The sequence below is a fragment of the Thunnus maccoyii genome, chromosome 2, assembly GCF_910596095.1.
Source record: "Thunnus maccoyii chromosome 2, fThuMac1.1, whole genome shotgun sequence".
Lineage (NCBI taxonomy): Eukaryota > Metazoa > Chordata > Actinopteri > Scombriformes > Scombridae > Thunnus > Thunnus maccoyii.
In genome coordinates, this window is record NC_056534.1 from 31,650,978 (window position 1) to 31,677,485 (window position 26,508).

The following is a 26,508-nucleotide window of genomic DNA, read 5'->3' on the forward strand; positions in this document are numbered from 1 at the left end:
TATATTCCAAGGCTAAGTTTGTGTTCACTTTGTCATTTCACAATGGACACGAGATTTTTTTTCATTTCTGTCACATCTGTCACACAGCCATGGTTACTGAGGCAGAGAATGATGTGGAGCTCTGATTGTCCAACTGCTTTTCCTTGAGTGCAGAGTCGTGATCTGTTTTGTGTAGAGCACTGCTTTTTTCCAGCCACAGGGCTTCACAAAGAGCATTTGGTTTTCAGCTAGTGTAGATAATGTCCTTATTATGTCAAAACTGTGTCCTAATAAAGCATAGACCATTTTAGGCTGTTTACTGTACATTACGTGCCAGTTGGTTTTGAGATTGTTTACTGGAAGATGCAGGTTGCATTGTCTATTTTATGACTGATGTGGGCTGATCTTCAAATAGATTTCCTTCTTGTTAGCTTTCAAATCACATCTTACCACCTCAATTTCTGGAACTCAAAGAAATTGCACAGAGTTGAAATGGCAACATCAAATCAAAGTGACCCAAAATAACTTCTAAATTACAGTTTCCCCAGATTTCCCAAATGTATGTCAGGAATTTATATAAAACAGCGTGAATGAAATCTTGTGGTACAGACTTTGCAGAATTTGTTTGTTGTTGCTGTAATTACGTAATCACACTTTTCCAAATGTTTACTCAGTGTTCTTCAGTTTCTGACTGATGGTCAGAAGAATCGGATGGTTGTGTGTCTGCCCCCGAGCCACCCATCTAGCGCGTGTTTTCATGTGCCGTGGTGACTATGTGGGTACCATGATTGTCTTTATACATTCCTTGAAACACGCATGCATGCATGTATGCGGGTGAACACATGCAGAGATGACACACTGAGACTGAACAGTTATAGGAACATGACTGAAAAGATTTCAAACTTTTCTTCCTTAAATGCAGCAGCTTGTTGTTTTTACGTCAGCATTTGTGCATTATCAAGTACATAAAAACAGCTCCCGATCATTCATGTGTTAAGCTGGTTACTGTGGTGTATCAGGCTGCCCAACACCAATTTGTGTCCCTCATGTTTGCGGCTGTCACTGGTGTGACGATGTGTGTCGGGAGGTGTTTAGCAGATGCGCCCTCAGCAAATGCCTGACAGACAGGTGGGAGGGTTAGTTTAGATATGATACACACTAACACACTCACTTGTGACATTTCTCCCCACAGGGATAGAGCTGTGGGAGACACCATGGATCAGCCCTGGTTCACCTGTCCTTTTGTCCTTTTGCATATCCATCTGGTGATCAGAGGTGGAAGAAGTACTCAGATTCTTTACTTAAGTAAAAGTACCAATACAGCAAAGTAAAAATACTCCATTACAAGTAAAAGTCCTGCATGAAAAATCCAACTTAAGTAAAAGTACACAAGTATTAGCAACAAAATGTACTTAAAGTATTGCAGTAAAAGTAGTGGTTTGGTCCCTCTGACCGCTATATTATTATATATGACATCATTAGATTATTAATACTGAAGCATCAGTGTTAGAGCAGCATGTTACTATTGTAGCTGCTGGAGGTGGAGCTAGTTTGAACTACTTGACATGAGATGATTAATGGGAGAGGAAAGAAGAAAAAACAATACACAAATCTGTTTTCAGTTTTTGGACTTTTTTCCTAATCTTTGATTTTTGGTGAAATATTGGATCATTTGAACATTTATTGAAATGAAACCATGTGAGAAGTTTAGAGGGAAAAATCAGCATTTTGTGGAGCTGTTAACAACTCATAGACATGTGAAATGTGACCCCGACTACACACTGCTTTTTGTAAGACGTCAAAAGCCAAAAAGTTTGGAAACCACTGGTTTCATCTTCAACAATGTGTTGTACTTTAAAAGCTTGTTATATTATCCATTATATCAAATCTTCATCTGGAAAGTAACTAAAGCTGTCAAATAAATGTAGTGGATTAGAAAGTACAATATTTCCCTCTGAAATGTAGTGGAGAGGAAGTATAAAGTAGCATCAAATGGAAAAACTCATGTAAAGTACAAATATTTAAAAATTGTACTTTAGTACAGTACTTGAGTGCATGTACTTTCCACCACTGCTGGTGATTGTGTATATATGTCAACTACTGGTGTTATGTAATGCATTACTAAGTCACAGTAGTGAAAGTAACGCTCTGTTACTTTGTCATTCTGGGGTTTGGTTTGGCACAGGAGCTGGAGACGTGGGAAGGCAGCAAAATATGGTAACTCCAAAGTTGTCTTGTTTACTTGTGATGTCTTCTTAAGCCTAGAATGTGTCTTGGCTTTCTAAAGTTAGCTGCTGGTCAGCCTTCATTCAGGAATCAGCTTGTTTTCAGAGTTGCAGAGACCGTACAGTTTCACAATGAGGACAGGACTTCTGGAGTCAATAAATACCTCCAGACTGTAGGCTGGCTGCTTGGTAAACCAAAATGTCTGGTTTCCTATTTTTGTGTGTATTTAATACAGAAGATATGATGTGTAAATGTGGAGGCTTTAAAGTTGTTGGAAGGCACTTTTGACGGAACTGGGGTAAGGAATGAAAGTAACTTGTGTAACAAATAATTTTTTGTGATGTGTAATTATTCAGTTAATGTTATTATTTTTTCCATAAGTAATTAGTAATTGATCACATTTTTCAAGTAACTTGCTTAACACTGTCCACAACTATAGCTCAGATGCTGCTGAATAGCCACTTTTTTGGGAAACATTCTTATTTGCTGTCTTTCCATATATTCAATGATTGATAGTACTCTCATGTCTGTACAATATATTTATGTCTGTAAATATGAAGCTGGGGGGATACAGCTTGCCTGCCTCTGTCCGATGGTGACAAAATACACCTTGCAGCACCTGTAAAGCTCGCTATTCTATGGGGTGTCATGTGCAGGATAATTTCTCTTCCCTGGAGTCTTGTCATCACACTGTGGTTGCCAAGAAACCAGTGAAAACTGCTCCAAGCCAGGACATAGTTCAACACATAGCCCCACATACAACAGATGAGACATAATATGTTAATTAGAGATGCTGGTAGGCAGATTTTGTCACCTTTGGACAGAGCCAAGATAGCTGTTTCTTTGTTCTTTGTTTATGCTAAGCTAAGCTAACTGGTTACTGGCTATAGCTTTAACTAATTGGACAAAGGGGGGCACCACTTTGAGTATTTGTATGCATGCATCTGCAGTTCAGTAAATCTACAGTAAGTTACATGATGTAATATATTTTCTACTTATTAACTCATTTGATTGTGTAAATTGTGTGTGTTTGTGCTGGCAGGGGAGCATGGTGTCATTTGTTTCCATAGGAGAGGGGTTGTGTGTGGGAGCAATGTGAGGCTGAAGGAGGATATATGGCAAGCAGGATATCTGTGGTATAAGTGAAGCATTTTTATGGAGGAGTCCAGGGAGCGCATGGCTGAGGATTTAGGGTCTGGCTCTTGGCATTCTCCACGGGACACTGAGAATGGTATGTACTGGCCAAGCCTTCTTCCCACGTGCTCTCCCTCTCTCTATCTCCCTTTCTCTCCTTCGTTCACACGCAACTTTTACAACGCTCATCTGGACACCGTTGAATACACTGGACACTTGCCCTCAGATGCAGCATTGCCATGATTTCATCGGATTAGACAGAAATACCACCTTATTCTGAATTTAGTGATCAGCTCAAAGCTACTCACACCATCTGCCAGTGGCTCAGCAGTAAGCAAACTGCTTTCCAACCCAGATGTCTCCTAGGTGGAAGTGATGGTGGTTGGAGAATGATATTTTCATTAGTGCTGGGAGCCAAACTATCTCCACTATTTTAATATGAGAACCATGAAGAAGAAAGCTGACTCTGCCATGTTTTCTACATGCAGTGAAGAATGAAAAACACTTTATCTCAGGCTTAGATGGGGCTAAAGTATTAATGGGACATCATCAATGGACACATTCAAGACAAAGGCAAAGTGTGTCCAAACTTTTGACTGGTACTGTATGTATTTGTATACATGTAGAAAAACAATATTTTATGTAAAGTGTAATATGTCTGTCAGATCCTGATCTGCCGTATCTGCGTGTTTCCCATTGCGCCGTCTTCCCACATGAGCCAAATTAGACAGGAAACAAGATGGCGAGACAATTCTCCCTTGAGAAGGAAAAAGACACAATAAGTAAGGGAACAGGGAAGGAGAAGACTCTGTGAAAGCTTTGGCTGATGACAGTTTTCTTCTGAGTGGTCAGAGAGTTATAGAAGAGTGGCGAAAGGACAAGGATAAACTCCGATGAAGGGAGAAAAGACAGAGAGATAGATGAAAAGAGCAAAAGGTGGCTCTTGCTCTGTTTGTGAAGCGTAACATCTGCTGAGGGAGCAGATTCTGGATCACCTCCATCACCCACCTCGGTTAATCATAACACTGTCTCACACGCTTGCATGCACGCACACACAAACAAACACACCCGCACACACACCATTGTGATTGTCACTAGCCAAGTACACCTGATGGTTCGCCAACAATGAACTGTCCATGAAGAGGACAGCAACCAGAAAAGAGTGCTGCATGAGGGAAAGGACATATTTCATATTTGTGCATATAAACTTGCTGTGTGCGGATCAATTTACCAGAATTACCAAAAGAAAAAAAAACACATTTTACATTCTAGTGGTATTTAGCCATTCAGGTTTTTTTGTCCAGGCTTTAGACATTCATTTTTAAAATTTCTGCTGCCAATACAAAATTCCATTCACTCCAACAAAATGGAGGTGAATAGAACTTAGCTTTTGGTGCGCTAAGCTCTGACAAATTTACCACAAAATACTTGCAGCGGTATGTCTTTTCAGAAACAGTCTCTGTCTTACAGTAAGCAGATAATCCACACTGTCATTCAGTCACATTTACGGCAGTAAATTGACCACTTACAGCATAGAGCTCTTAAAGAATCCAAGCAGCCACAAGGCTTCAGCTGAGAGAGCTAAGCTAATCCCTCTCATAAACATAAATCAACAATACAAAAACATCACATAAGTGGGAGGTTGGGGTGGTGGAGGGAGGTGTGGCAGCAAACAGTGCTGGCATAAGAATAGTCAGCAGAGCAACAGTGATGAGTGTCTGGTTAAAATGTCCATGTCCATGAATATGATTGGACTTTACTGGCCACACAGCTTTGAATGATCCAATGATTGTGGAGCATATTGAGAACAGTTGATGCCAATGAGCCAATACTTCAGTGGGCTGCCTGAAAACTTTGCTTCATTAATTGGGACCAAATCTTTTGCAGAAATATATTCCATGAAAAGTGTTGGTGGATTCTTGGTGGATTAGGTTTATTATTTCCATGTAATGAGGAAATTGAAGACAAACGGCCAAATGTAATGTTCCAGTTCTTTGAGCAGCACATATTAATCACCTCCACTTTGTTGGGGTGCAGGCAGAAATCTCAGAGACAGATATCTTGAAACCTGGGAGCATAAAACCAAAACAAAATCTCTAGCTAGCTAGATATAGCATCCCTGGCTGAATGATGATGTAAGTCTTTAACTGAGTGTTTTGAATTACTATTTATATTACTATTTATATTCCAATCAATCAAGAATCTTTTTACCTTAACTTAATGACAATATATTTTACTTAAATAATTAGGGATTTAAATTAAATCCCTCACATTTGATTGGATTGCTTGAAGGTGGGCATTGTGGAGCAGTAGACAACTGCCGGCCACACACCTCCTTCACAAGCATTATTGAGAGGAAGAGAACAAGGAAGAAATTAATAAATTAGACATCATCTGAGCTCCTTTGGAAATGTAAACAAAGTTCAGGGTTACCCAGTCGTTCCAAATCACATTTGATTGTATACATGTATGTAAACATTTCCAAGTTTGAGTCATCAAAAATATTTGAATGTCTTACAGGAAGAGAAAAGAGAGAGACTTAAATGAATGAATCTTTTAGCATTTATTTGGCAAATCACATGGGAACATAGGATTAGAACATGAAAAATGTATTTTAGTATTTTGATATGTCCTTATGAAAACCCCTATTAAATGAGTAAACATGAAAAACAACAATTTCCCAACAATTACCACACTAAAGGCCATTTAAGGTATAAGGACTTTTTATGTGATTTTTATGAACCAACCCTCTGAAATTTGAATTATTTCCTCACAACATGTAGTTTGAAATGGGCAGAAAGAAAGCAAGACAGACAGAAATAAAGAGGAAAAAAGTTATGCGGAGGAATGATATCGGAGCTTAAGAGCAGTTGGCTGTTAGTCTCCATGTGGGGCACAGCAACTCACCAAGCCAGAAACAATATAATTACAGCGCTGTTTAGCTCCATTACAGCCACCGCACTCCTGTCTCTGTTACCACCTACATACTCCTCATACTCTGCCTAATTGCCCACTCCTCATCACACAGAGACGGCTTATTGATTTAAACAACATAATTAGGAGGTGCTGGTGGTGGGTAATGCAATTATTCAATAACATTATGCCACAAATACAAATGCACAGTGCAGCAGACAGCATGACCTTAATGATAATGGAGATCAGTCTGTTTTCCTGATAGACATCATTATTGGTCGTTTGATCGTTTGAGATCAGTGCCCTTGATGTTTGATAAGGAGTTTTTCTCAGATTTTCAAATGATCATCTGTCACACACTTCTCTCTCTGCTTCCCTCTGCTTCTCTTCTGCTCATTTTCCCCCAGGACAAGCATGTATGTTGTGCACTTAAGTGGAAATGTGTAGGAGGAGAGAGGCCTGGTCTTACTTCAGACACATGGATGCAGACTGAGAAAGAAAATGAAAGAGCAAGACACACACTGTCTTTGAGGACGAAAACCGTGAATGAAAGAGACAGATAATAGAACATAGGGTAGCAATGATTCAAACAAAAGGGTAAAGAGCAGTATTGTTATCAGTAATGTTGTTTTGTTCATCAGTTAATAGAGGAGAGCAGGTTGTGGCCTCTTCTGTCGATAATTTGTGTTATGAGCAAAGAGTGTAAAATACAGTCAATGATTATCTTTTTCACATCCACCTTGTTCATCCCCAAAGAGAGAAGGGAACGTGTGTTTGCGTGAGTGTGTAAGAGAGAACGAGATGAATGAACAATGCAAGTTATAGCTTAATTTATGGCTGTTTAAGCAAATATCCCTTGAGACACCGAACACAAATACAGAGAGAGACAGAGAGAGAGAGAAAGAGAGAGAGAGAGGTATGTGTGAGCGCTGGTCATGCGTTTAGATTTACATGCGGCCTCATATGAGCAGCACATCATTCAAGAATATTCCAAAGGAAAAGCCATGACTCACACAGGCTGATTGTGCTTATACAAATCAGTGAGCATGGTTATGCAGATATTTGCTTGCTTTCCATCTCTTGCTTTGTCTTGCTCCTAATAAAATACACAAATACAGCTCATATGATTATCGGACATGGACGCTGAGCTTTTTCCATTGAATTTTCATGCAAAATAGGTCAAGCACAGCTACGTACAATAAGGATGCATCGACTCTGTGACAGCAGAAGTTCAAAGAAAGGTTTCACTGAGTGAATTTACATAAAATTACAATAAATTTAATAAAGGCATTACTTGTAATGATGATCATGTTAGGGTGTCATCAAGGCATGTGAAAGTTATTCATTATTCAGGCCAGAGCCTGAGAAGAACCAGAACTGAAGATACATATTGTAGCATCACTGTTGTGTGAAAAACTAACACCAGTTTAGAGGATCTTTATGTTTTTACTTCTACCACTGGATTATTTGGCTCTGGATTTATTATAAAAACCTGTAGCAACCCAAATAGAAAAACTCAAAACTGCTCTGTCATCAAGCAAGGTAGATGACATTTTGGAGATACAAAGATTACATCCAATGTGATACATTTCACCCAAAAGCAGCGATTACTGCAAAACATTTGGATAAGGATTTGAATACTAGCCTTAAAACTGAGGTTAACTACCTGGATACAGAGATTTACACAAGCTGGAAAATGCATTAAGATATCGTCATTTCACAGCATGCTGCTGCTGCTGCTGCGTGTGTGTGTGTGTGTGTGTGTGTGTTTGTCTGTGTGTCTGTGTGTGTATGGTCTGTCATAGGCCACTTTTGGGGACAAAAGCCATGTCCCCAATTGGGAAAAAGCTGATTTTTGGGTTAGGGTTAGGCAAAGAGTGGTTATGGTTAGGGTTAGAATAAGTCTCCAGGAAATGAATGTAAGTCTATGTAATGTCCCCAAAAGTGACCATGATCTGATGTGTGTGTGTGTGATTGTGTGTGTAATGTAAAACTTATCTGTAAGGTCGATAAGACTATCAGTTTGAGACAATCCTGCAACTATGTGCTGTCCTGTGTTCAGTATTGTGGTTAAATAAAAACAGACACACAGGCGCCAGTAGCCCAATGGCACACATGTGCACATGAACACACACACACGCACACACACACACACACACACACACATATGCACAAGCACACATATGCACAAGCACATGCATATGCACAAGCACACTATGCTCTTCATATGCCCAGTTACCCATGTAAGTCAAGTAAATCCCTATATGTGACTGTGCATTTCACTAGCAAGGACCACACCATCAACGAGATGCGTTTGGATGATTTATTGAGGAAAATAATTAATGTGCATAGTTCTTTCAGTTACTGACTGCGTTGTGGGGAAGCTTACGGGGAATCTGCCGCAGCACCTGGGCAACAGCGGACCCCTCAGGACCCTATGAAGGAGAGGAAGAATCATGAAGAAACAGGAAGAGAGAAATAGGGTGAGAGGGAGGGGCGCAGAATACGAGATTGGAAGAAGCGGAGAGGGTTAGGTGGTATTTATAGGAATGCCGGTAGTGGCGTAATTGAGGTGTGGTCCTGCTCCTGAAACTTCGCTGAATAGCTTCAATTCACTAGCAAGGACCACACCATCAACGAGATGCGTTTGGATGATTTATTGAGGAAAACAATTAATGTGCATAGTTCTTTCAGTTGCTGACTGCTTTGTGGGGAAGCTTACGGGGAATCCGCCGCAGCACCCGGGCAACAGCGGACCCCCAAAAACCTCCAGTTACTTAAGATAAGGTTGAGCCAATCTGAGATCTTTGAGATTTTGATGGGTGTAACGATGATATGTTTGGGAGGAAAGACGGCCCATGAATTGTATGAAGGCAGAAAGAGGAAGGCGGCGAGGATTTTTAGCTCACTCTTGGTGTAAAAGTTCTATAAGGAGTGAAATTAAATGAGAATGGTTGGAGACCGGGCCCGGCTGTCCGTTAGGAGATTAGAGAAGAAGTTGATGCCACTCGGGTAAACATGGATGGTATGTGTTTTGAGGGCCATCACGGAAGGGCGTAGGTAATGAAACTGTCACAGTAACGAGATCGAACGATGGGTAGGTTATGCTGTATATGTTGTGAAGCAATGACGCTGGATAGATCTCATGAACAACTGGAGACATTTCAGAGAATTTCCTGCAACTGTGTGATTTTGGTTGGCCATTTGGAGGGGAATCATCATCTACCACGGAAACCCCCAAAAACTGGCAGAAAGGACAGCACCTTTATAGAGCTGGTGTTGTCTGGGTGTTTCTGCTGTGGTTGCTGGGAGTGGGCAGCAGGGGGCGCTGACAACCTGGTGCGGGAGGCCCCGATTAAAGCTGGCCGCAGAGGTTGCTGGAAGTGGGCGGCAGGGGGCGCTGGCATCCCGGTGCCAGGTTCCCCTGATAAGGCAACGACAGACGTTACCAACGTGACGTGTGATTTTAGTAGCTTGCAACCTGATGCATGTAACAGCAGACGGTACTGAAATGGCATTAGATGAGTTGTATTAGTAACTTGCTGTTGTGGTTTGTAGTGTGGACCCAAATGCAGACACAGACTAGAGTGATGTTAATTGAAGTAAGGCTTTATTGCCAGGGAAATGGGTGGAAGTTGAGGTAGATGGAGTAGGGATGAATTAGGCTGAGGCCAAGGACTGGAGGGCTGAGAGGAGTGAGGGAGAATGGCAAGGGCAGGCAGGAGGGAGGGAGGGAGTAGGTGGGCTGGAGGGCTGGAGGGCGAGTAATGGTCCAGGGGCACACTTGGGCAGAAACAACGATCTGGCAATGAGTGGATGAAGAGCCAGGGTAGATATACTGCAAGCTGATGAAATGATGAGAGGCAGGTGAGCAGACTGGGAGAGATGATGAACTGATTGCAACCAGGAGTGTGGCACTGGGAGCCAGGAGAGCCACGCCCAGGCCAACACACACACACAATATAAACAGAGAAAGACAGACAGGGGAGCACTGGAAACACAGGGAAGGTGGAAAAAAAACAGGGAAACACTAGGGAATCTTCAGGTACCATAACACTTGCAACAACAGACATTAATGAAGTGACATTTGATTTAGTATTAGTAACTTGCAACCCGGTGTACATAACAATATATGTTACTTATATAATGTTAGAGTAGCTGTAGTATTTGGCAATCCAGTGCAGGTAACAGCAGACGTTACTGAAGTGATGTTTGATTTAGTTGTATTATTAACTTGCAACCCAGTGCACGTAATGATAGATGTAACTGATATGACGTTAAAGTAGTTATAATAGTATTTGGCAACCCAGTGCTCGTAACAGCAGATGTTACTGAAGTGACGTTAGAATAGTTGTATTTGTAGCTTGCAACCTGATGCATATAACAGCGGACGTTACTGAAATGGCATTAGATTAGTTGTATTGATAACTTGCAACGACAGATGTTACCAAAATGATGTTTGATTTAGTATTAGTAACTTGCAACCCAGTGCACGTAACGATAGATGTTACAGATATGATGTTATAGTAGTTATAGTAGTATTTGGCAACCCGTGCATGTAACAGCAGACCATACTGAAAGGACATGAGATTAGTTGTAGTGGTAACTTGCAACCCGGTGCATGTAATGATGGATGTTAATGATATAATGTTAGAGTAGTTGTAGTATTTGGCGACCCAGTGCACGTAATAGCAGACGTTACTGAAGTGACGTTAGAGTAATTGTATGGTAACTAGCCACCCGATACACATAACGATGGACCTTACTGAAGTGACATAAATTAGCAACTGGCTAACTGGTGCCAGTAATTACGAATGTTATTAAGTGACATTATAGTTTGATTAGTAACTTGTAACCCAGTGCAAGTGACGACAGACGTTACTGAAACAATGTTTGAATAGTTATTATTAACTTGCAATCCGGTGTACATGGCGATAGAATTTACTGACGTTACGTTAGATCAGTTGTATTAGTAAAAGGCAAGCCAGTCTGGTAACTGATGGAACTTGAGGCCTCTAGAAAAGCATTGGCGATGTTTGCTGCACAGGGGGAAATACGACCTGGCCCCCAGCAGGGGGTGCTGACGATGCAGGCTGTGGCTGTGGAGGCAGCGGCGGGTCTGTGAGGTCACGCTTACCGACTCTGACGGTGCTTGGTTCTGGCGATGAATCCGGAAGCGCGGGAGGATTGGTCATGGGATTGGTGATTGTTGTTGACACTGGCCCCCACCGGGGGTGCTGACGATGCAAGCTGTGGCCGTGGAGGCAGCGGTGGGTCTGTGACGTCACGCTTCCCGACTCTGGCAATGAATCTGGAAGTGCGGGAAGTTTGGTGATTGTTGTTGACGCTGAGTAGAGATGAAACAGTCTGACTTTATTGTCGCTGCGGTTGAAGGGAATGCCTACCCTTACAGGAATAGTTGGACGCGGGCAACAGTTCAGTCTGATGTCGGGCTCTGTTTGTGGATTTAAAAACAGCTTAATCGAGAGGAGGGCGCACCATGGTTTCACCGTGATGAGTAGTGACCCAGACTGTAGGCACCTGATGAGAAGTTGAAGCCACCTGCTCCCGCGGCTATGACTGTCGCGTCCACAGTTTTCGGCTCTTAATTTTTAGATCGATGTGAAACCAAAGTTAACTTCATGTAAGACATGAGTGTGACATCAGTGTGTGAGTTGAGTGAGAGATCAGAATCGAGCCATACACCAAGATGTTTAATATTATCAACTTTATGTAGAGGAGTGCCGTCATTACAGGTTATTACAAATTAGGAATGGATTTGAGTTTCTGTCTGGTACAAAACATCATAATATAATATATATTTTGTTTTATTGAGCAATAGTTTATTACATGAAAGCCAGGCTTGTAAGATGTTGAAATCAGACTGAAGAGAAGCTTGAATTTGTGGTAGATCAGGTTTGATGTATATATGACAGTGTCAGCATAAAGTTGAACACAACAGTTACTGAAAATTGATGGTAAATTGTTTACATAAATAGTGAAGAGAAGTGGTCCTAATGTTGAACCCTGGGGCACTCCTCTTTGTTGAATCAACAGATCAGATTTATTCCCATATAAGACATTGTTTATTGTTATGAAGGTATGAACCACAGACCTGCATTTTCAGAAAGTCTGATAGCATGGAGTTTATCTAAAAGTAGATAGCGATCAACAAAATCAATTGCTTTTGTTAAAAGATTGCCTCTGTGGGTTCACCATTATCTGCAGCAGAGAAAACATCATTGGTGAATTTAAGTAGGTCAGTAGTAGTGGAGTCGTTGAGCCTGAAGCCAGATTGAAATGATGATAAGATATTGTTGATACTGAGACAATGTGATAGTTGATTATGAATGAATTTTTCAAAGACTTTAGCAATAGAGCAAATAATGAATATAGGTCTATGAGTGTTGAGATCAAGTACATGGCCTCCTTAATGGAGTGGAGTGATGCATGCACATATCCAGATAGCTGGTAACTCACATGTGGACAAAGAAAGGTTGAATAAATCAGTAAGTGGATACATAAGAATATGGGAAGCTAGTTTGATAAACCTGTTTTCTTTTCCATCACGTCCAGCACCACAGTTCATTTAATTCATTAATGGCATTCTGAACTTCAGTTCACCTCACTGCAGTTGTTTTTCCTCAAAGAAAAAGAACGGCAGTAAGGTGAAATATTACTAAAAATCCAGTCAGGTAAGAATCAGGTAAAACAGACAGAGGAGAAATGCTGATTAAATGCTTGAGCAATAGATAAAGAGTCATGTTGCATTGTATTGGAAACTCTTATTTGATTAATAGGATGTTTTTCTGATGTATTAATAATGGTTTTGATTTTGAATTTCTTTACTTACAGTAAAACATTCTTTATAGTCATTACATGTTGCATTGCAGGTTTGTGTCTTGCTCATATTTCTCAGCTGCCTGTATACTTCCCAATCAGCATTACCTCTTGTCTGACGGACTGTTGACCCTCTGCCCAAAGAGACTAATAAATTCTGAGGAGACCTTTCAACTTACTGGGTTGATTTCTATCTTATGAATGTGAGCTTGACAACATCTCAATATGGTTTGGCCGATTCGATCACATCCCAATCGCATTGTGTTCTGAGTGCATTTACACTGCATTAACATGTTTTTCCTCATCCACCTAAAATATCCAGACACGGATCACATTTTAAAGCCAGGTGTAATTAGGATAGTTGAATGGAGTCCTGACTTTTTAATGGTTCTTTAGTTGAAATACATTGTGTTACCTTATCTTGTCATGGGATTTGCTGAGAATAAGAAAAATATAGAATATCACCACACTTATCCTTTGAAACATGATCTAACAGATTGAACAAAGCAAGACCTTTGGATGCCAGAGGGACAGGACTGAAAGCACTTATTGTTTGACCCATCGGATGCATTCTAGGGTACCTGATTCCATAGCTGCCATAATAAGGTAACATCCTCTGATTCATATTCATGTTTACATAATTCGCCAATAAATTCCTCAGCGGATTTCATCATAAATTTATTTTGTCGTGGAAGTTTAATCTCTCAGATTGTTACCAAACATGCAGATTACATGAAAATCTGGCTGCAGGAGTGTGTAAACTGTCTGTCTGTCCATCTGGTCTCTGTTGGTTTTGCTGCTCAGTCGATGAGAGCAGCATGTGGCCATAAACAGGAAGGTTATTATTACTTTAACAACACAAGATAAAAGGCCTGTTGCAGGAAGAAAACACAGCAGCATTTTCCCGAATTGTTGTTTGCTCTGTAGTCCTTTCAAAATGAAGGTGACCATCTGTGTGCTGTGATAACATGTCAGGCTATCAATGTTTGGCTTAGGTCTTTGTCAGGTACAGCAATGCAGCGTCATGGATACAAACACAAATACATACAGAAAACACACAAACACGGCTGGAGAGACTGGAACAGAATGGAATTTGAAACGTTTTAGCCAAAAATGTTTCCACGGTCAAGGTGTTTTTTGCAGAAACGTTTCAGATTTCGTTTTGTTCTCCAACTTCGTTGGTGAAGACTGGTCAACTGACACCCCAGGAAATGCACCTGCTGTGGAAATCAACACACATTCACACAAACACTTCAAGCCATTTTAAGGGGGTTTGTGTTATAGATCTCATTCACAGACTCTAAAAATGTAAGAGAGTAACCAAGGCGGGAGGCAGGGACCTAAAAATTTGCAGCTGTAAGCACAGACAAACATGCTGGTAGGAGTTGATTAATGTGAGGAAATCTCACCATCCTCTCCTCTGATCCACTTCCCACTACTGTCTTACCATGATTGATGCTTTTGTGTGGTGATTTTGCAATACATTCACAGATAAATGTGCAGTGCATTCATGTGTATTTATGCACAATACACAGTTTGTTTGCATTTTAGTCATTTTCAAGCAAATATGCCAAAAAATTTTGCTGATTTAATGCTTTTCTTTGTAATGGAAAAGTAACACACACCAGGGGTTGTAGTGAGGTGCTGATCACTGGAAGTAGACTTGAGAGTAGGAAAGAAGTGTCTCACACTCTGGCTCCATATGCAAAACTGTAAAATTAAATTTTACATTACAGTTCTTTGGTTAAGTATATTTAAAAATGTTAAAAATACATTAATTTTGAATGGATTTCTAATATATATATATACAGAAAAAGTTAACAACTTAATGTGAATATCCAATAAACAGAGGTACATTACAGAAAACACTTCAAGTCATAATCTATATTTAATCTATATTTAATCCATGGGGTGACAGTATCCAATAGCGTTCCCTCCTGGAAAGTAAAACATCCAACTAACCTCCTCCTGAGGGAGTGATACCTTCTCAATACCAATATATCTTAGAGAGGAAATGGAATGATTACATTCAACAAAATGTGTTACTACTGGATAATTCATGTTTTTGCATCTAATAGTGCTGCTATGTTCGGTAATATGAGTTTTCAAGTCTTTACAACATATGACTTATACCACAAGGGCAACTGATAAGATAAATTAGATTTAGTGTGACATGAAATAACTCCTTTTATAGGGATTTCTTTACCTGTATGAGGATGTTTAAAACTGTTGCAGCAGTGAGTATGGTTACACTGACTACAACAACCACAGCAACAGTTGCACTTGGGGATCGAGGTGTTAGAGTAGCTTGGGCTGATACCGACTGAAGAGGAGGTAAGTATGTGTGCACCAGATGTCTCTCAGGTTTTTACCTCTTTTATATACCATGAGAGGTCGTTCTTTGAATACACCACTGAGTTGAGAATCAGATTCAAGTATGTGCCAATGTTTCGTTATTATTTCCTTTATCTGTTCTGGACCCTTAGATGTTATAAACATACGATCATTTGATTTCACTGTAGGTTTATTTTTAAGCGATCAGACCTAGATCTGTCTTTTATTTTAGTGGCAGCACCATTTATGACAGATTTCTTGTATCCACTTCGTTGAAATTCGTTTTCCATTTCACTCATATACCTGTCAAAATCATCAGTTTTCTAGCAAATTTGTTTTAATCTGCAAAACTGACTAAAAGGGAGACTATTTTTTAGCAGTAAGGGATGATCAGAGTCTGCCCTTAGTAAAGTATTTCTGGCAGTAGGTTTTCTGAACAGATCTATATACAAGTAATTATTCTCTCTCTGATCCATAAATTTAGAAAACTGATGCATTGATCCATAATAAATGACAGAAATTCAGAATATGAGTTGAGGTATGTAAAAAATGACTCTAGCTGGGTCTTGGACCCTTTGAACAAACAAAACACATCAGCCAGGTACCTCTTCCATAAGAATATATCTCCTTGAAGTCATGATGAGGGTAAATAAAACAAGCCTTTGTTGTTTGAAGGGAATTGGCTGTAAGGCTATAAAGCTGTAAGGCTGAGCAGCGGTGCCGTATCCAGCTCCTACAGTATAATACATCCGTAGAGAAACCTATGGAATAGAAGAGGAAACAGGATAAGATGAGGAGAAATGATGAGGGGAGTGAAAAAGGAGTGAAAAGCAGAAATGAGAGAGGAGAAAAATGTGTGATGAAGAGCCAGGAGGAGAGGAGTGGAGAATTGGTGGGAAGAAGACAGATGTGGAAGTCTGGATTTGAGAAGTGAGGAAGAGAGAAGAAAGGGAGGAGTGAAAGAGACAGTGAGGAAACAAATGAAGGAGAGAATAGAAAATGAAATGTGAAAACTTGTGGGGAAAACAGGTGAAGAGGAAGAGTGAGTAAAGGGGAGCAGAGGTGCCAGGAGCAGATGTAAGAGAATGCATTTAAAGTTTATGATTAGAAATCTTAATACTTTATTTTTGTTTTATATTTTCTTCTTTCAGTGGAGGACATTTCCAGGGATAAATGAGGGCAGTTGAAAGAGTGAGAGAAGTTAAGAAGAGGAGGAAAGGAGAACAGAGTGACCAGGAGTAGATCAAATAAAGTACATTAAGATAATAACATATGTTGTTTATCCTTCTATGCTATTTGCTAAATAAATCTAATATAATTTGAGTAAATGTTCTTCTGTTGGCCTAATATTCAATTCAGAGTATTGAAGACTACATTTACTTGGCATTGTTGGGGATCCTTGATTTGCTAATAGAGCAGCCCAGACTATTATGGCATTGATTCAAATGTAGCAGATTTGTCAGCTTAACATTCATCTGTAAACTCTACACCAGCATAGTATAACAAATCTTACACCAAATTCCTACCCTACCTATGTTATGTAACTTAAAAATAGTTAGCAATATTTGTATCAGACAATTTTTGCCTCTTTTTAGGTGGCAGGAGTGAAAATTAGTCATCCTCAACATTTGTTGTGTTATGAAGTCAGACAACAATTAGATACAAAATAGGATGTAGACTCTACAGGATGATTTTTTTTTTCCTGTGCAACTATAGTGGTTTTTCCTAATGATATATAGATTTTTAGGCATTCTATTATCTCAAATTGCTTCAAAAATAGTGTATATAGCTGCCATAAATGGGAAAAAAATGGTTTGGGCTAAGCACCGAATGTTTACAACATCTGTCTCTGCCCTGGTATTATGTTTACAACTCAGAACTGGGGGAATAATAACAAAACATTTGCATATACTTGAATCTCAACTCAGTGGTGTATTCAAAGAACAATTTCTCATGGTATATAAAAGAGGTAAAAACCTGAGAGACCACCTAGTACACTCATATTTACCTCCTCTTTAATCAGTACCAGCCAAAGCTACTTTTGCACCTCTATCCCCAAGGGCAACCGTCGCTGTGGTTGTTGTAGTCAATGTAATTATACTTACTGTTGTAACAGTTTTAACATCTTCAAGCAGGTAAAGAGATCTCTATAAAAGGAGTTTCATGTCACACTAAGTCGGTCATTTATCTTGTAGCTTGCCCTTGTGGAAAGTCATATGTTGGAAAGACGAGTAGAGCACCGAAAAACTTGTATTGCTGAACATAGAAGTGCTATTAGATGCAAAAACATGAAATATCCAGTAGCAGCACATTTTGTTGAATTTAATCATTCTATATCCTCTCTAAGATATATTGGTACTGAGAAGGTATCACTCACTCCAAGAGGAGATAAGTTGGATGTTTGACTTTCCAGGAGGGATTCTTGAAGAGGGCCGAAACGTCATCTAAATAAAATAGAAATGCATATGGAGCCAGAGTGAGAGACAGATATTTCCTTCTCTTAATGCCTTTTTTTGTCATACATGATAGTAAATTGACTTTGAGTTATGAACTGACAAAATAAGACATTTATTCCATTTGTGTGGAAAACTCAAATGATGATTTGTGATGGTGATTTTCACTTTAGTTGAGGTATCCCATGAGCTTTTCTAATGGATAAGAAATTATTCAACCTTTTTAAATTTGTGGAGCTATGTGGTTTTCATTGTCATTTGTGTGCTGTTTTCTCCCTCTCTCTCTCTCTCTCTATCTATCTGTGTGTGTGTGTGAGCAAGAGGCTGTCAGTGTATCACTGAGAGTTGTTTTTTTTCTGTTCATTGATTCTCGATGTCTTTGTTGTTTCACTCCATCTCTCTTTCAGTTGCAGTTCAAACAACCCCCATCACACACACAAACACACACACATGTCTCCCCATTAACATGCTTCTCCATACCATGTTTGTAGGCCACACGGTGAGATAGGGCTGAGACCGCCTCATGTGTTGGGCCTCCTCTGTGTTCTGGTCCCCACCAACCCCCATCCTCCCAGCATCAGTGGGATGTCCCAGGTGTGTCTCCTCTTGGCCTTGCTCATGCTCTGCAGCTGCACAAAGGTATGACTCCTAAAATCTCTCACATCTTTCTCTCTTTCACAGACTGTCTTTGATCCTCTGACATCTTTCTCAAAAACCACTGATTGTCACTGACAGTCAACAAACCAAACGAAAAGCGGGATGGAGACTGACGTAAATAGTGTGTGTGGATTTTCACATTATAACATGAAACTTCAGGATGTTTGGTCCTCCCGCAGGTCTCCTCTACTAACTCCCTGGAGCTTCTGAAGGAGCAGTGGAGCAGCTACAGGAACCAGTGCCTGGACTACATCAACGCCACGCCCCCCGCCACAGGTGAGCCCCTCTCCTCGCAGCGTGAGCTCATATCTGAACAAGATGCATGCAGCAGAATAAACCTACAGTAGGCTCTGAGCACAGGTTTCACAGATCACACTCTCTGCTCTCTGCTGCAGGGCTGGTGTGTAACAGGACCTTTGACCAGTATGCCTGCTGGCCTGATGGACTCCCAGGAACCACTGTCAATGTCTCTTGCCCATGGTTCCTGCCATGGTATCGTAAAGGTCTGTCTGTGAAAGTTTTTTGCATATAGTTTTGCATAATTATGCAACACATATTCACATTCACTGTAAGTTTAAAAACATAAGTGTTGAAAGTTCAGTGGTGGCCAGAATACAAAACAATTATAATGTGTGTAAAGATCCACTCCCAACCTTTTTTTTTTTAAGTTTTCAACCACACCTCACAGTCTGACGAGTCAAGACAGTACAATAAATATAATAAACATCATGAATAAAAAAAGGTCAGCACATATATTATCTGTCAATGTATTTTCACTTTTAAGTACAAATACAGTAATTCATAAAGTCAAAATAACCAACAAAAAAGAAAAGTCACTTAAAGGGGACGTCTCATTCAGAATTCAAGGTCTATATTTTTATTCTGGAGCTCTGCTGGAATATCTTTGCATGATTTACAGTAAAAGAAAAACTCCTTATTTATCTTATACTGGCCCTTTATGCAGCCCCTCAGTTCAGTATCTGTCTGAAACAGGCCGTTTTAGCTCCTGTCTGTTTAAGGCCCCCCTCCCAGTGAGCCCACTCTATCCTTATTGGCCAGCTTTCCATAAGCTGCCCATAAACAGTAGTAGTCGGATTTCGCTTCTTTTTCTCGTTCTTTATGCAAAATATAAACATCCTAAATATATCCCTATAAGTTTTAGCCCAAATTCAATATGAAATATGCAAGTAAATAACGTGAACAACCCATAGAACAACCTCAGCAACAACGGCTACCAACGGACGGCTGTTTGTGGGCATGTGTGAACAATCTGTTGTCATCATGAGGAAGAAGTAGAGGCAACGTTGCAAACGAAATGAACTCCTTCTCTGTGTTTTTCTATCATGTACTTACACTGTCCCGTCGTGTTGCTGGAAGAAGCCAGTTTTGGATCATAGAGAGATTTTCTCTGATCTTTAGCATTTTTCAGACTGTCTGTGTGGTCTTTTCATCGTCTAATAAACACAATTTTCTGTCTCACAGTATTTCTTCACTGCTCGGCAGATGACTGATATGTTTTGTTTTTTGAGATAAATAAGTCTTGTTTGGAATATATTTCCTCTCTGCCACTAAAACACGTGACATTCAGCAGCAGAAAAACTCCTGTGGTTTGAACTGACACTTCAAAAGGGACACTGTGGACAGACATTCATGGAAACATCTGCCATTGTGAATACATAAATTGTCTTGTCGTTGTGCTGTTGCTTTATTTATTTATTTTTTTAGAAATGTAACACTGGCATATTGAATTAATAAATGTATTAACTGTCAGAGCATTGTGTTGAATTTATCACATAACATAAAGAGCTCACCTCCTCTTCAGGGCACCTGCATGAGAAGTGTTGAATGACTGTTCAGTAGGCCCACTTGTTGCATTGAAGTATTGACATCAGTTCATTTCAGAAACGCAAGGATGCAGCACCCATCCAGTGACAAGACATGAGAGTGAAACCTCAGATAGAAAGAGCTCTCTGAAGTGCCTTTATTCAAACAGAAAGTTCTTTTCACAGCTTGTCACATGTCCTTGCCTTTGAGTGGGATGAAAGAATATGACATCTATTGGATGAATGTTGTTTTGAGTAGAGTGTGCAGAGTTTTCCTTGGAACAGATGAAGCAATAATCGGACGTGAAGGCCAAAGATTAGTTAATTATCACTCTACTATCATCCTGCAAGTGGTGTAAAGACTTCACACTGTGTCTCTAGGAGCAGCGCATTTGTCCTGTGGAGCTTTCTTGCCATCAGTGTAGCTTGTAGCTCAGAAATTACAACAGTGTCAGTTCATGACATAAAGGGCCCAGGTTTGATCTGCAGCTCTTCCTGTGGAGAACATTTATTTTCACGTTCAGGTTTCCTCCAGGTGACCTTTGGAGACTCTGATTAGGTGTGAAAGTGGACTTGTTATCTCCTGAGGAGTGGTAGCCTGGCAGGGGTTTCTCTGCCCTCGTTAGAAACTATAGAGTTGATTTCCTGCAACACTTCTCAGTTTCAGCCTCTGTTTCACTAGCTTTCACCCGAAAGAATGCACTGCAGCACAGAGGGTCAGTCTGTCTTAGAAAGCTGCAAAGTCAGGTGAGACTTTGGCATCATATGATGGGAGTTTCACCCACCTGTGACCCTTAACAGGAATAAACCGAATAATGAATGAGTGAATGATGGTATCCAGCTTGAAGAGTACACTAAAATAAAATAGCATTGTCTCACTGCAATAAATGGTCCAGAATGAAAGTAGAGTTATAGGGTTTGATAACTTTTTGTCAACTGTTGTTACAAAGATCATAAATGAACATTCATCTCAACAATTTTTCTTTGTTTCAGATACAGAATGTCACTTAAAGGATAGGTTCACAATTTTGAAGTTTGGAAGGAAGTAGGGTTGTGGAGTTTGTCCACCATCACTCACACTGAAAGTGCATTATGAAGGGATTTCTTTGTGGCCATTATGAACAGGAGGAATGATTACAATGAGAAAAACATGTTTCAGTGTTTAATGTTTACTGTTCTTTCAGGAGAAACTTGAAAAATTGTGAACCTATCCTCCTTTAATATTTAGTTATAAACTACACATGCCATAATGGGACATTCAGTGCTCAGTGCATTCTGAATAATGTGGCATTCAATTATAAAATCTCATAATACATGTCTCTGTGTGAACAGTCCAGCAGGGTCTGGTCTACAGAGTCTGCGGTAAAGACGGTCGATGGGCACAAAAGAATACCAGCGAATGTGAGGACGACCCTGGGCAGGTGAGGTGTGTGTATACTGTACTGTGTGTTTGTGTGTGCATGTCTGTGCCAGAGATTGTGTGAGTGTGCAAACTGTTTTCATGTTTGAAGCCGCTCGGAGTAGCAGATGGTTGGATAATATTTTGACTGTACCTGACTTGACACTTTTACTTGACACAATCTGTAATGAGTCAGCGTGTGAAAATGACCCCCATCTGTCTAAATAATAATAAACATTTGGACCCTTTTAACATCTTTTGTGCCAAATCTAATCTACGGTGTGTTGTGTGTGTGTGTGTGTGTGTGTGTGTGTATGTGTGTGTGTGTGTGTGTGTGTGTGTAAAGGAAATGCATGGATGTAACTGACTGTTTCTCCTGTTGGCTCTGCAGCAGCAGTATGGCCGCATCCTCAGTCAGTTTCGGATCATGTATACAGTGGGATACTCGCTCTCTCTGGGAGCTCTGCTACTGGCCCTGGCAATCCTCATCACCTTCAGGTAGGACATGTAAGGGAATGAATAGGAGGAATGGATAAAAGAATGAAAGGAAAGAGGGAAGGAATGGATGCAAGTAAGGAGTGATGAACAATGAGAAAAAGGAAAGAGGCAACTGATTAAAGAAAGAAAGGAAGGAAGGGTGGAAGGCAGGAAGGAAAGGATGACACGGAATAAAAGAGCAGGAAAAAGAAAGCAATGAATGAAAGGAGAGAGAGATAAAACAAAGAAAAGAAAGATCGAAGAAGGGAGCGAAGGAAGGACGGAGGAAAGGGAAGGAAAAAGGAAAGAAATTAAAGAATGAAGAGGGAAACAGACAATGGGAAAAAGGAAAAAGGGATCCAAGGAAAAAAGACAGAAAGAAAAAGAAAGAAAGAAAGAAAGGACTGCACTGAATGATGCAAAGGTGCATAAAAAGGAGGGAAAACTTTGTTTCCAATGATGGAAACAAAGTAAGGAAAAAAGATGGTGGGAGAAAGGAGGGAAGGAAAGGAAGGAAGGAAGGAGAAAGTGACGGAGTTCAATGGAAAAGAACAAAACTAGAAACAAATGAAGGGAGAACAACTGCTGCATGCAGAGTAGAGAACACAGCACATCAAAGTGAAAAGCCATCACACGCTCTGTCACTCTGCAACAGGAAGCTCCACTGTATGAGAAACAACATCCACATGAACTTGTTTGCCTCCTTCATCCTGAGAGCCGTATCCATCCTGGTTAAAGATGCCCTGCTGACCCTCACACTGGAGCACAGGAGCAGCAACACCCAGGCCTGGGTTAACATACCGGTTAGAGCAAACACACCACACCAACCTCATCTGCTATGAATACTCATATGCAGCTATTTTGCATGACAGCAAAATCTTGTGATAATAATATAATGTCGGTAATAACAGACACAAATTTGCACGACATACAGAAACCATGCCATATAGTCTTGAATATCTGCATTTTTCTATGACAGAACATATGACAGAACCTCTTTTTTGACATACCAGCCCATACATGTCATTTTTCAATTCTATAACCATCACTCATTATTAACAGCTTAATAAGGCACTGATCAGGAATTGATCGTGTGTGCTTAGACACATCAAAGCTGCATATAGCTGATATAAAGTGGGAGCTTTGACAAACATTGTTCTTGTTGTTTGGATCAAGTGGCATTCCCTGGAAAAATGAGGTGAATGAATGAAAAATGAATAATGAATGAGAATGTTTCTATTTGTAATGACAGTCACGTACTATATCATCAATAGTTAATAAAGAAAATACACAAAAATACTAAAAAAAATTGTGAAACTGATATGTTTGATGTCAGAGGGGGAGAGGAAATCAACAATGTTCACATAGTTTTCAAGTTTGACTTGTTTCTTTCTTGCCAAACTGCTCTACATTTGCACTGGAGGGAAATGTATCTCATATAAAATGGCATTGCATCTGCATCGATCCACATTGAGTATAAGCAATAGGCAATTCAAATGTCCTGTGAATGTGATCGGTAGCTCTTATGTTGTGGTTCAACAGACAATGTGGTGAACAAATGGGAAAATATATGCGGATGCCAGAATCAAATATTGTTTTATTCTGTGTGTGTTAGACAGTGATCCTTGTCCTCTGACGTCAGACAAGATACGAGTATTGTGGTCTGATTTGGACTCTGTTGAACTGAACTGCAGCAGACCATTTGACATTTATCTTTATCTTTTATATTTATTTGATCTCGGTGGAGTTTTGTCTCATTGTTTGTGTCCTTATCCTCGTCCTGTGATGTGTGTCAGGCTGTGACGTGGTGTCGTGGTGCCATGGTGATGATGCAGTACAGCGTAATGGCCAACAACTACTGGCTACTGGTGGAGGGCATCTACCTGCACAGCCTGCTGGTCATTACCGTGTTCAGCGAGAAGAAGTACTTCTACATTTACCTGGCCATCGGCTGGGGTAAGAACCAAAACTGAAATCTATCAATAATAACCTGACACTGCTGGCTTCATTAATCACTTAGATCTAAACTGTTCCTCACTGGTTATCAGTAATCAGCTGCTTCAGTGGCTATGTTTATCATCAAACCTCAACAGGAAGTCAGTCAGGTACCAGAATGGTTAACAGGTGGGTAAACAGACTAATGAATAAATACAGAGCAGCTGTGTAGACAGGTGACTGTTCTCAGGGTGAGTCAGGTGATTCATAGAGATGACAGATATCTCAGAGGGCATCTAGTGGGCAGGTGTGGCATGACAGGCTCTGAAATGACAACTCAAGGTGAATGCACGAGCAGGCACATCAAGACTTTTGTCCACTGACAAAACCACGGATTTGAAGATGATCAGATATTTGATTCATAATCATGAGATGGTGAAAATAAATATGGTTTGCCATATATGACCGTGAGCAACTAAAATTCACTGCGACAGGTTGTTCAGCTAAACCAGAATTAGAAAGTTAATTTAGGCACTGCAGATTTTATTATCATATCATATTATTTAAAATGTATGAATCCTCAGGGCACATTATTTTTTAAAAAACGTACAAAGCACAGAGCTGTGGTTGATCGTAATTGTTTTAGGCCTGTTGTCTTGATATCACAATGTCACTTTTTTAACATCTTTAAATATATAATGCATTCAATCTGCTATTGTGAGATAACAATTTAAATATATAGTTATCTTGAAATCTCAAACATTGTTTTCCCATTATTATGGCTTATAAACCCCTACTTGTTTGGAGATAACAAACCATGGTCTTGCCACATTTCTAATTTGTCCCAAGTGTCGGTCTATCTTGATTTTACTCGCTGTAAATCGAGGTTGGACGCAGTTTTCTGTATTAGAGAGCTTTCAAGTCTTCATTGCGTAAGAAGAGAATATAATTAGATGTCTTGAGATAATGAGATTTTGATATTATGATTAAAAAAAAACAATGTTTAATGATGCATCTTGGGTAATGGTATAATAAAACAGTTTCATCATAATAATTTATTGTACACATCAGCTGAGTGCGCTAAATACGGAGCTTTAGAGGAGCAAATGGATTATGTGTGTTGTCATCAATTATGTGGTAAAATGACAACAGTCTTTCCATCTTTACTTTTTTTGTTAAAGGGAAAAAATTTTCAACCTGGACCCTATTTTCCCATTTTTTGTGTCTAAGTGACCAATGGGGTACATAACCGTTACCAGTACAGAAAGTATAGCTTAGTGCTATCTTAAAGATTTTCAAAGTTATGGCTGAATATTTAGCTGATTTCAAAAATTGATGTCCCCATTAGTCACTTAGACACAAAAAAGATGAAAAAATAGGGTCCAGGTTGAAAAATACTAAAGTTTACCTTTAACTCATTAAAAGTCACATTTTATTCTCTCTTATTCTCAGGTGCACCACTCATATTCGTGTTGCCATGGATCACAGTGAAATACCTGTATGAGAATGAGGAGTAAGTTTGGTCCTTTTTTTTGCATCAAATGAAAGGCAGTAATATATATCTATCATATTTTATCTGTGACAGTGAGGAGAGAGGAGGCTTTAGTTTTTTTATAGTGAAAAAAGATCAGAATCACAATGACAACCGCAGTAAGTTATAGTGTGTGTGTGTGTGTGTGCAGGTGCTGGGAGAGGAATGTTAACATGGGATATTGGTGGATCATCCGTTCTCCTATACTGTTTGCTTATCTGGTAAGACTGTTTATCTTTCTGTCTGTCAGTGTGTCTGTCTCTTGGCCTCATGTTTTCTCTTAGAGAGTTTATAACTGATGGATGTGATGACGGATATTCAAGTCTTAAGTGTTCTGGCATGTGATCGAGCTACAGATGCACACACACACAAAAAAAACCCACACACAAAGGCTGCAGGTAACACTCACCAACTGTGTCTTGACAGATGTTGCTGTGGGTAGATACCAAATGATCAAAAGTGTGTGTGACAGTATCTGGATTAGGCAGGTGTAAAATGTGCTGGAGGTACTGTAGTGTTGGGAGAAAAAAATCAACTCACCTAACAATTGAGATTCTCATCTTCTGCTACTATGAATCATTTTACAAATTCCTAACATCACTCCTCGCACATTAATAACAATGTGATCTCTCCCTGCTAAGTACTCTATGTCAACAGAGTGCCACTCTGTAGTCAAGTGTAGCTTTTCATTATAATGTTATAAAGTAAAAATGATTTCAGAAGCGAAGGCAAGCACCGGACCAATTTCAGATCTCATGGAGAAGAGAGAGCATGTCATGGCTGATGATGTCAAGCTCTTACTGCCGT

The 26,508-nt window shown here is 39.9% G+C and overlaps 1 protein-coding gene across 1 annotated transcript in view; it reads left to right on the plus strand.

Moving 5' to 3' along the window:
- Window positions 1-13,641: 13,641 nt before the first annotated feature.
- The window catches only part of gcgrb (glucagon receptor b), a 19,052-nt gene continuing 6,185 nt past the window's right edge, over window positions 13,642-26,508 (plus strand). The window contains exons 1-10 of the mRNA XM_042388623.1: window positions 13,642-13,698; window positions 18,371-18,518; window positions 18,716-18,812; window positions 18,932-19,039; window positions 21,692-21,780; window positions 22,150-22,256; window positions 22,891-23,038; window positions 24,032-24,191; window positions 25,623-25,683; window positions 25,853-25,922. Of these exons, the coding sequence (XP_042244557.1) occupies window positions 13,658-13,698; window positions 18,371-18,518; window positions 18,716-18,812; window positions 18,932-19,039; window positions 21,692-21,780; window positions 22,150-22,256; window positions 22,891-23,038; window positions 24,032-24,191; window positions 25,623-25,683; window positions 25,853-25,922 (1,029 nt within the window). The 5' untranslated portion in view covers window positions 13,642-13,657. The remainder of the gene's footprint in view (window positions 13,699-18,370; window positions 18,519-18,715; window positions 18,813-18,931; window positions 19,040-21,691; window positions 21,781-22,149; window positions 22,257-22,890; window positions 23,039-24,031; window positions 24,192-25,622; window positions 25,684-25,852; window positions 25,923-26,508) is intronic.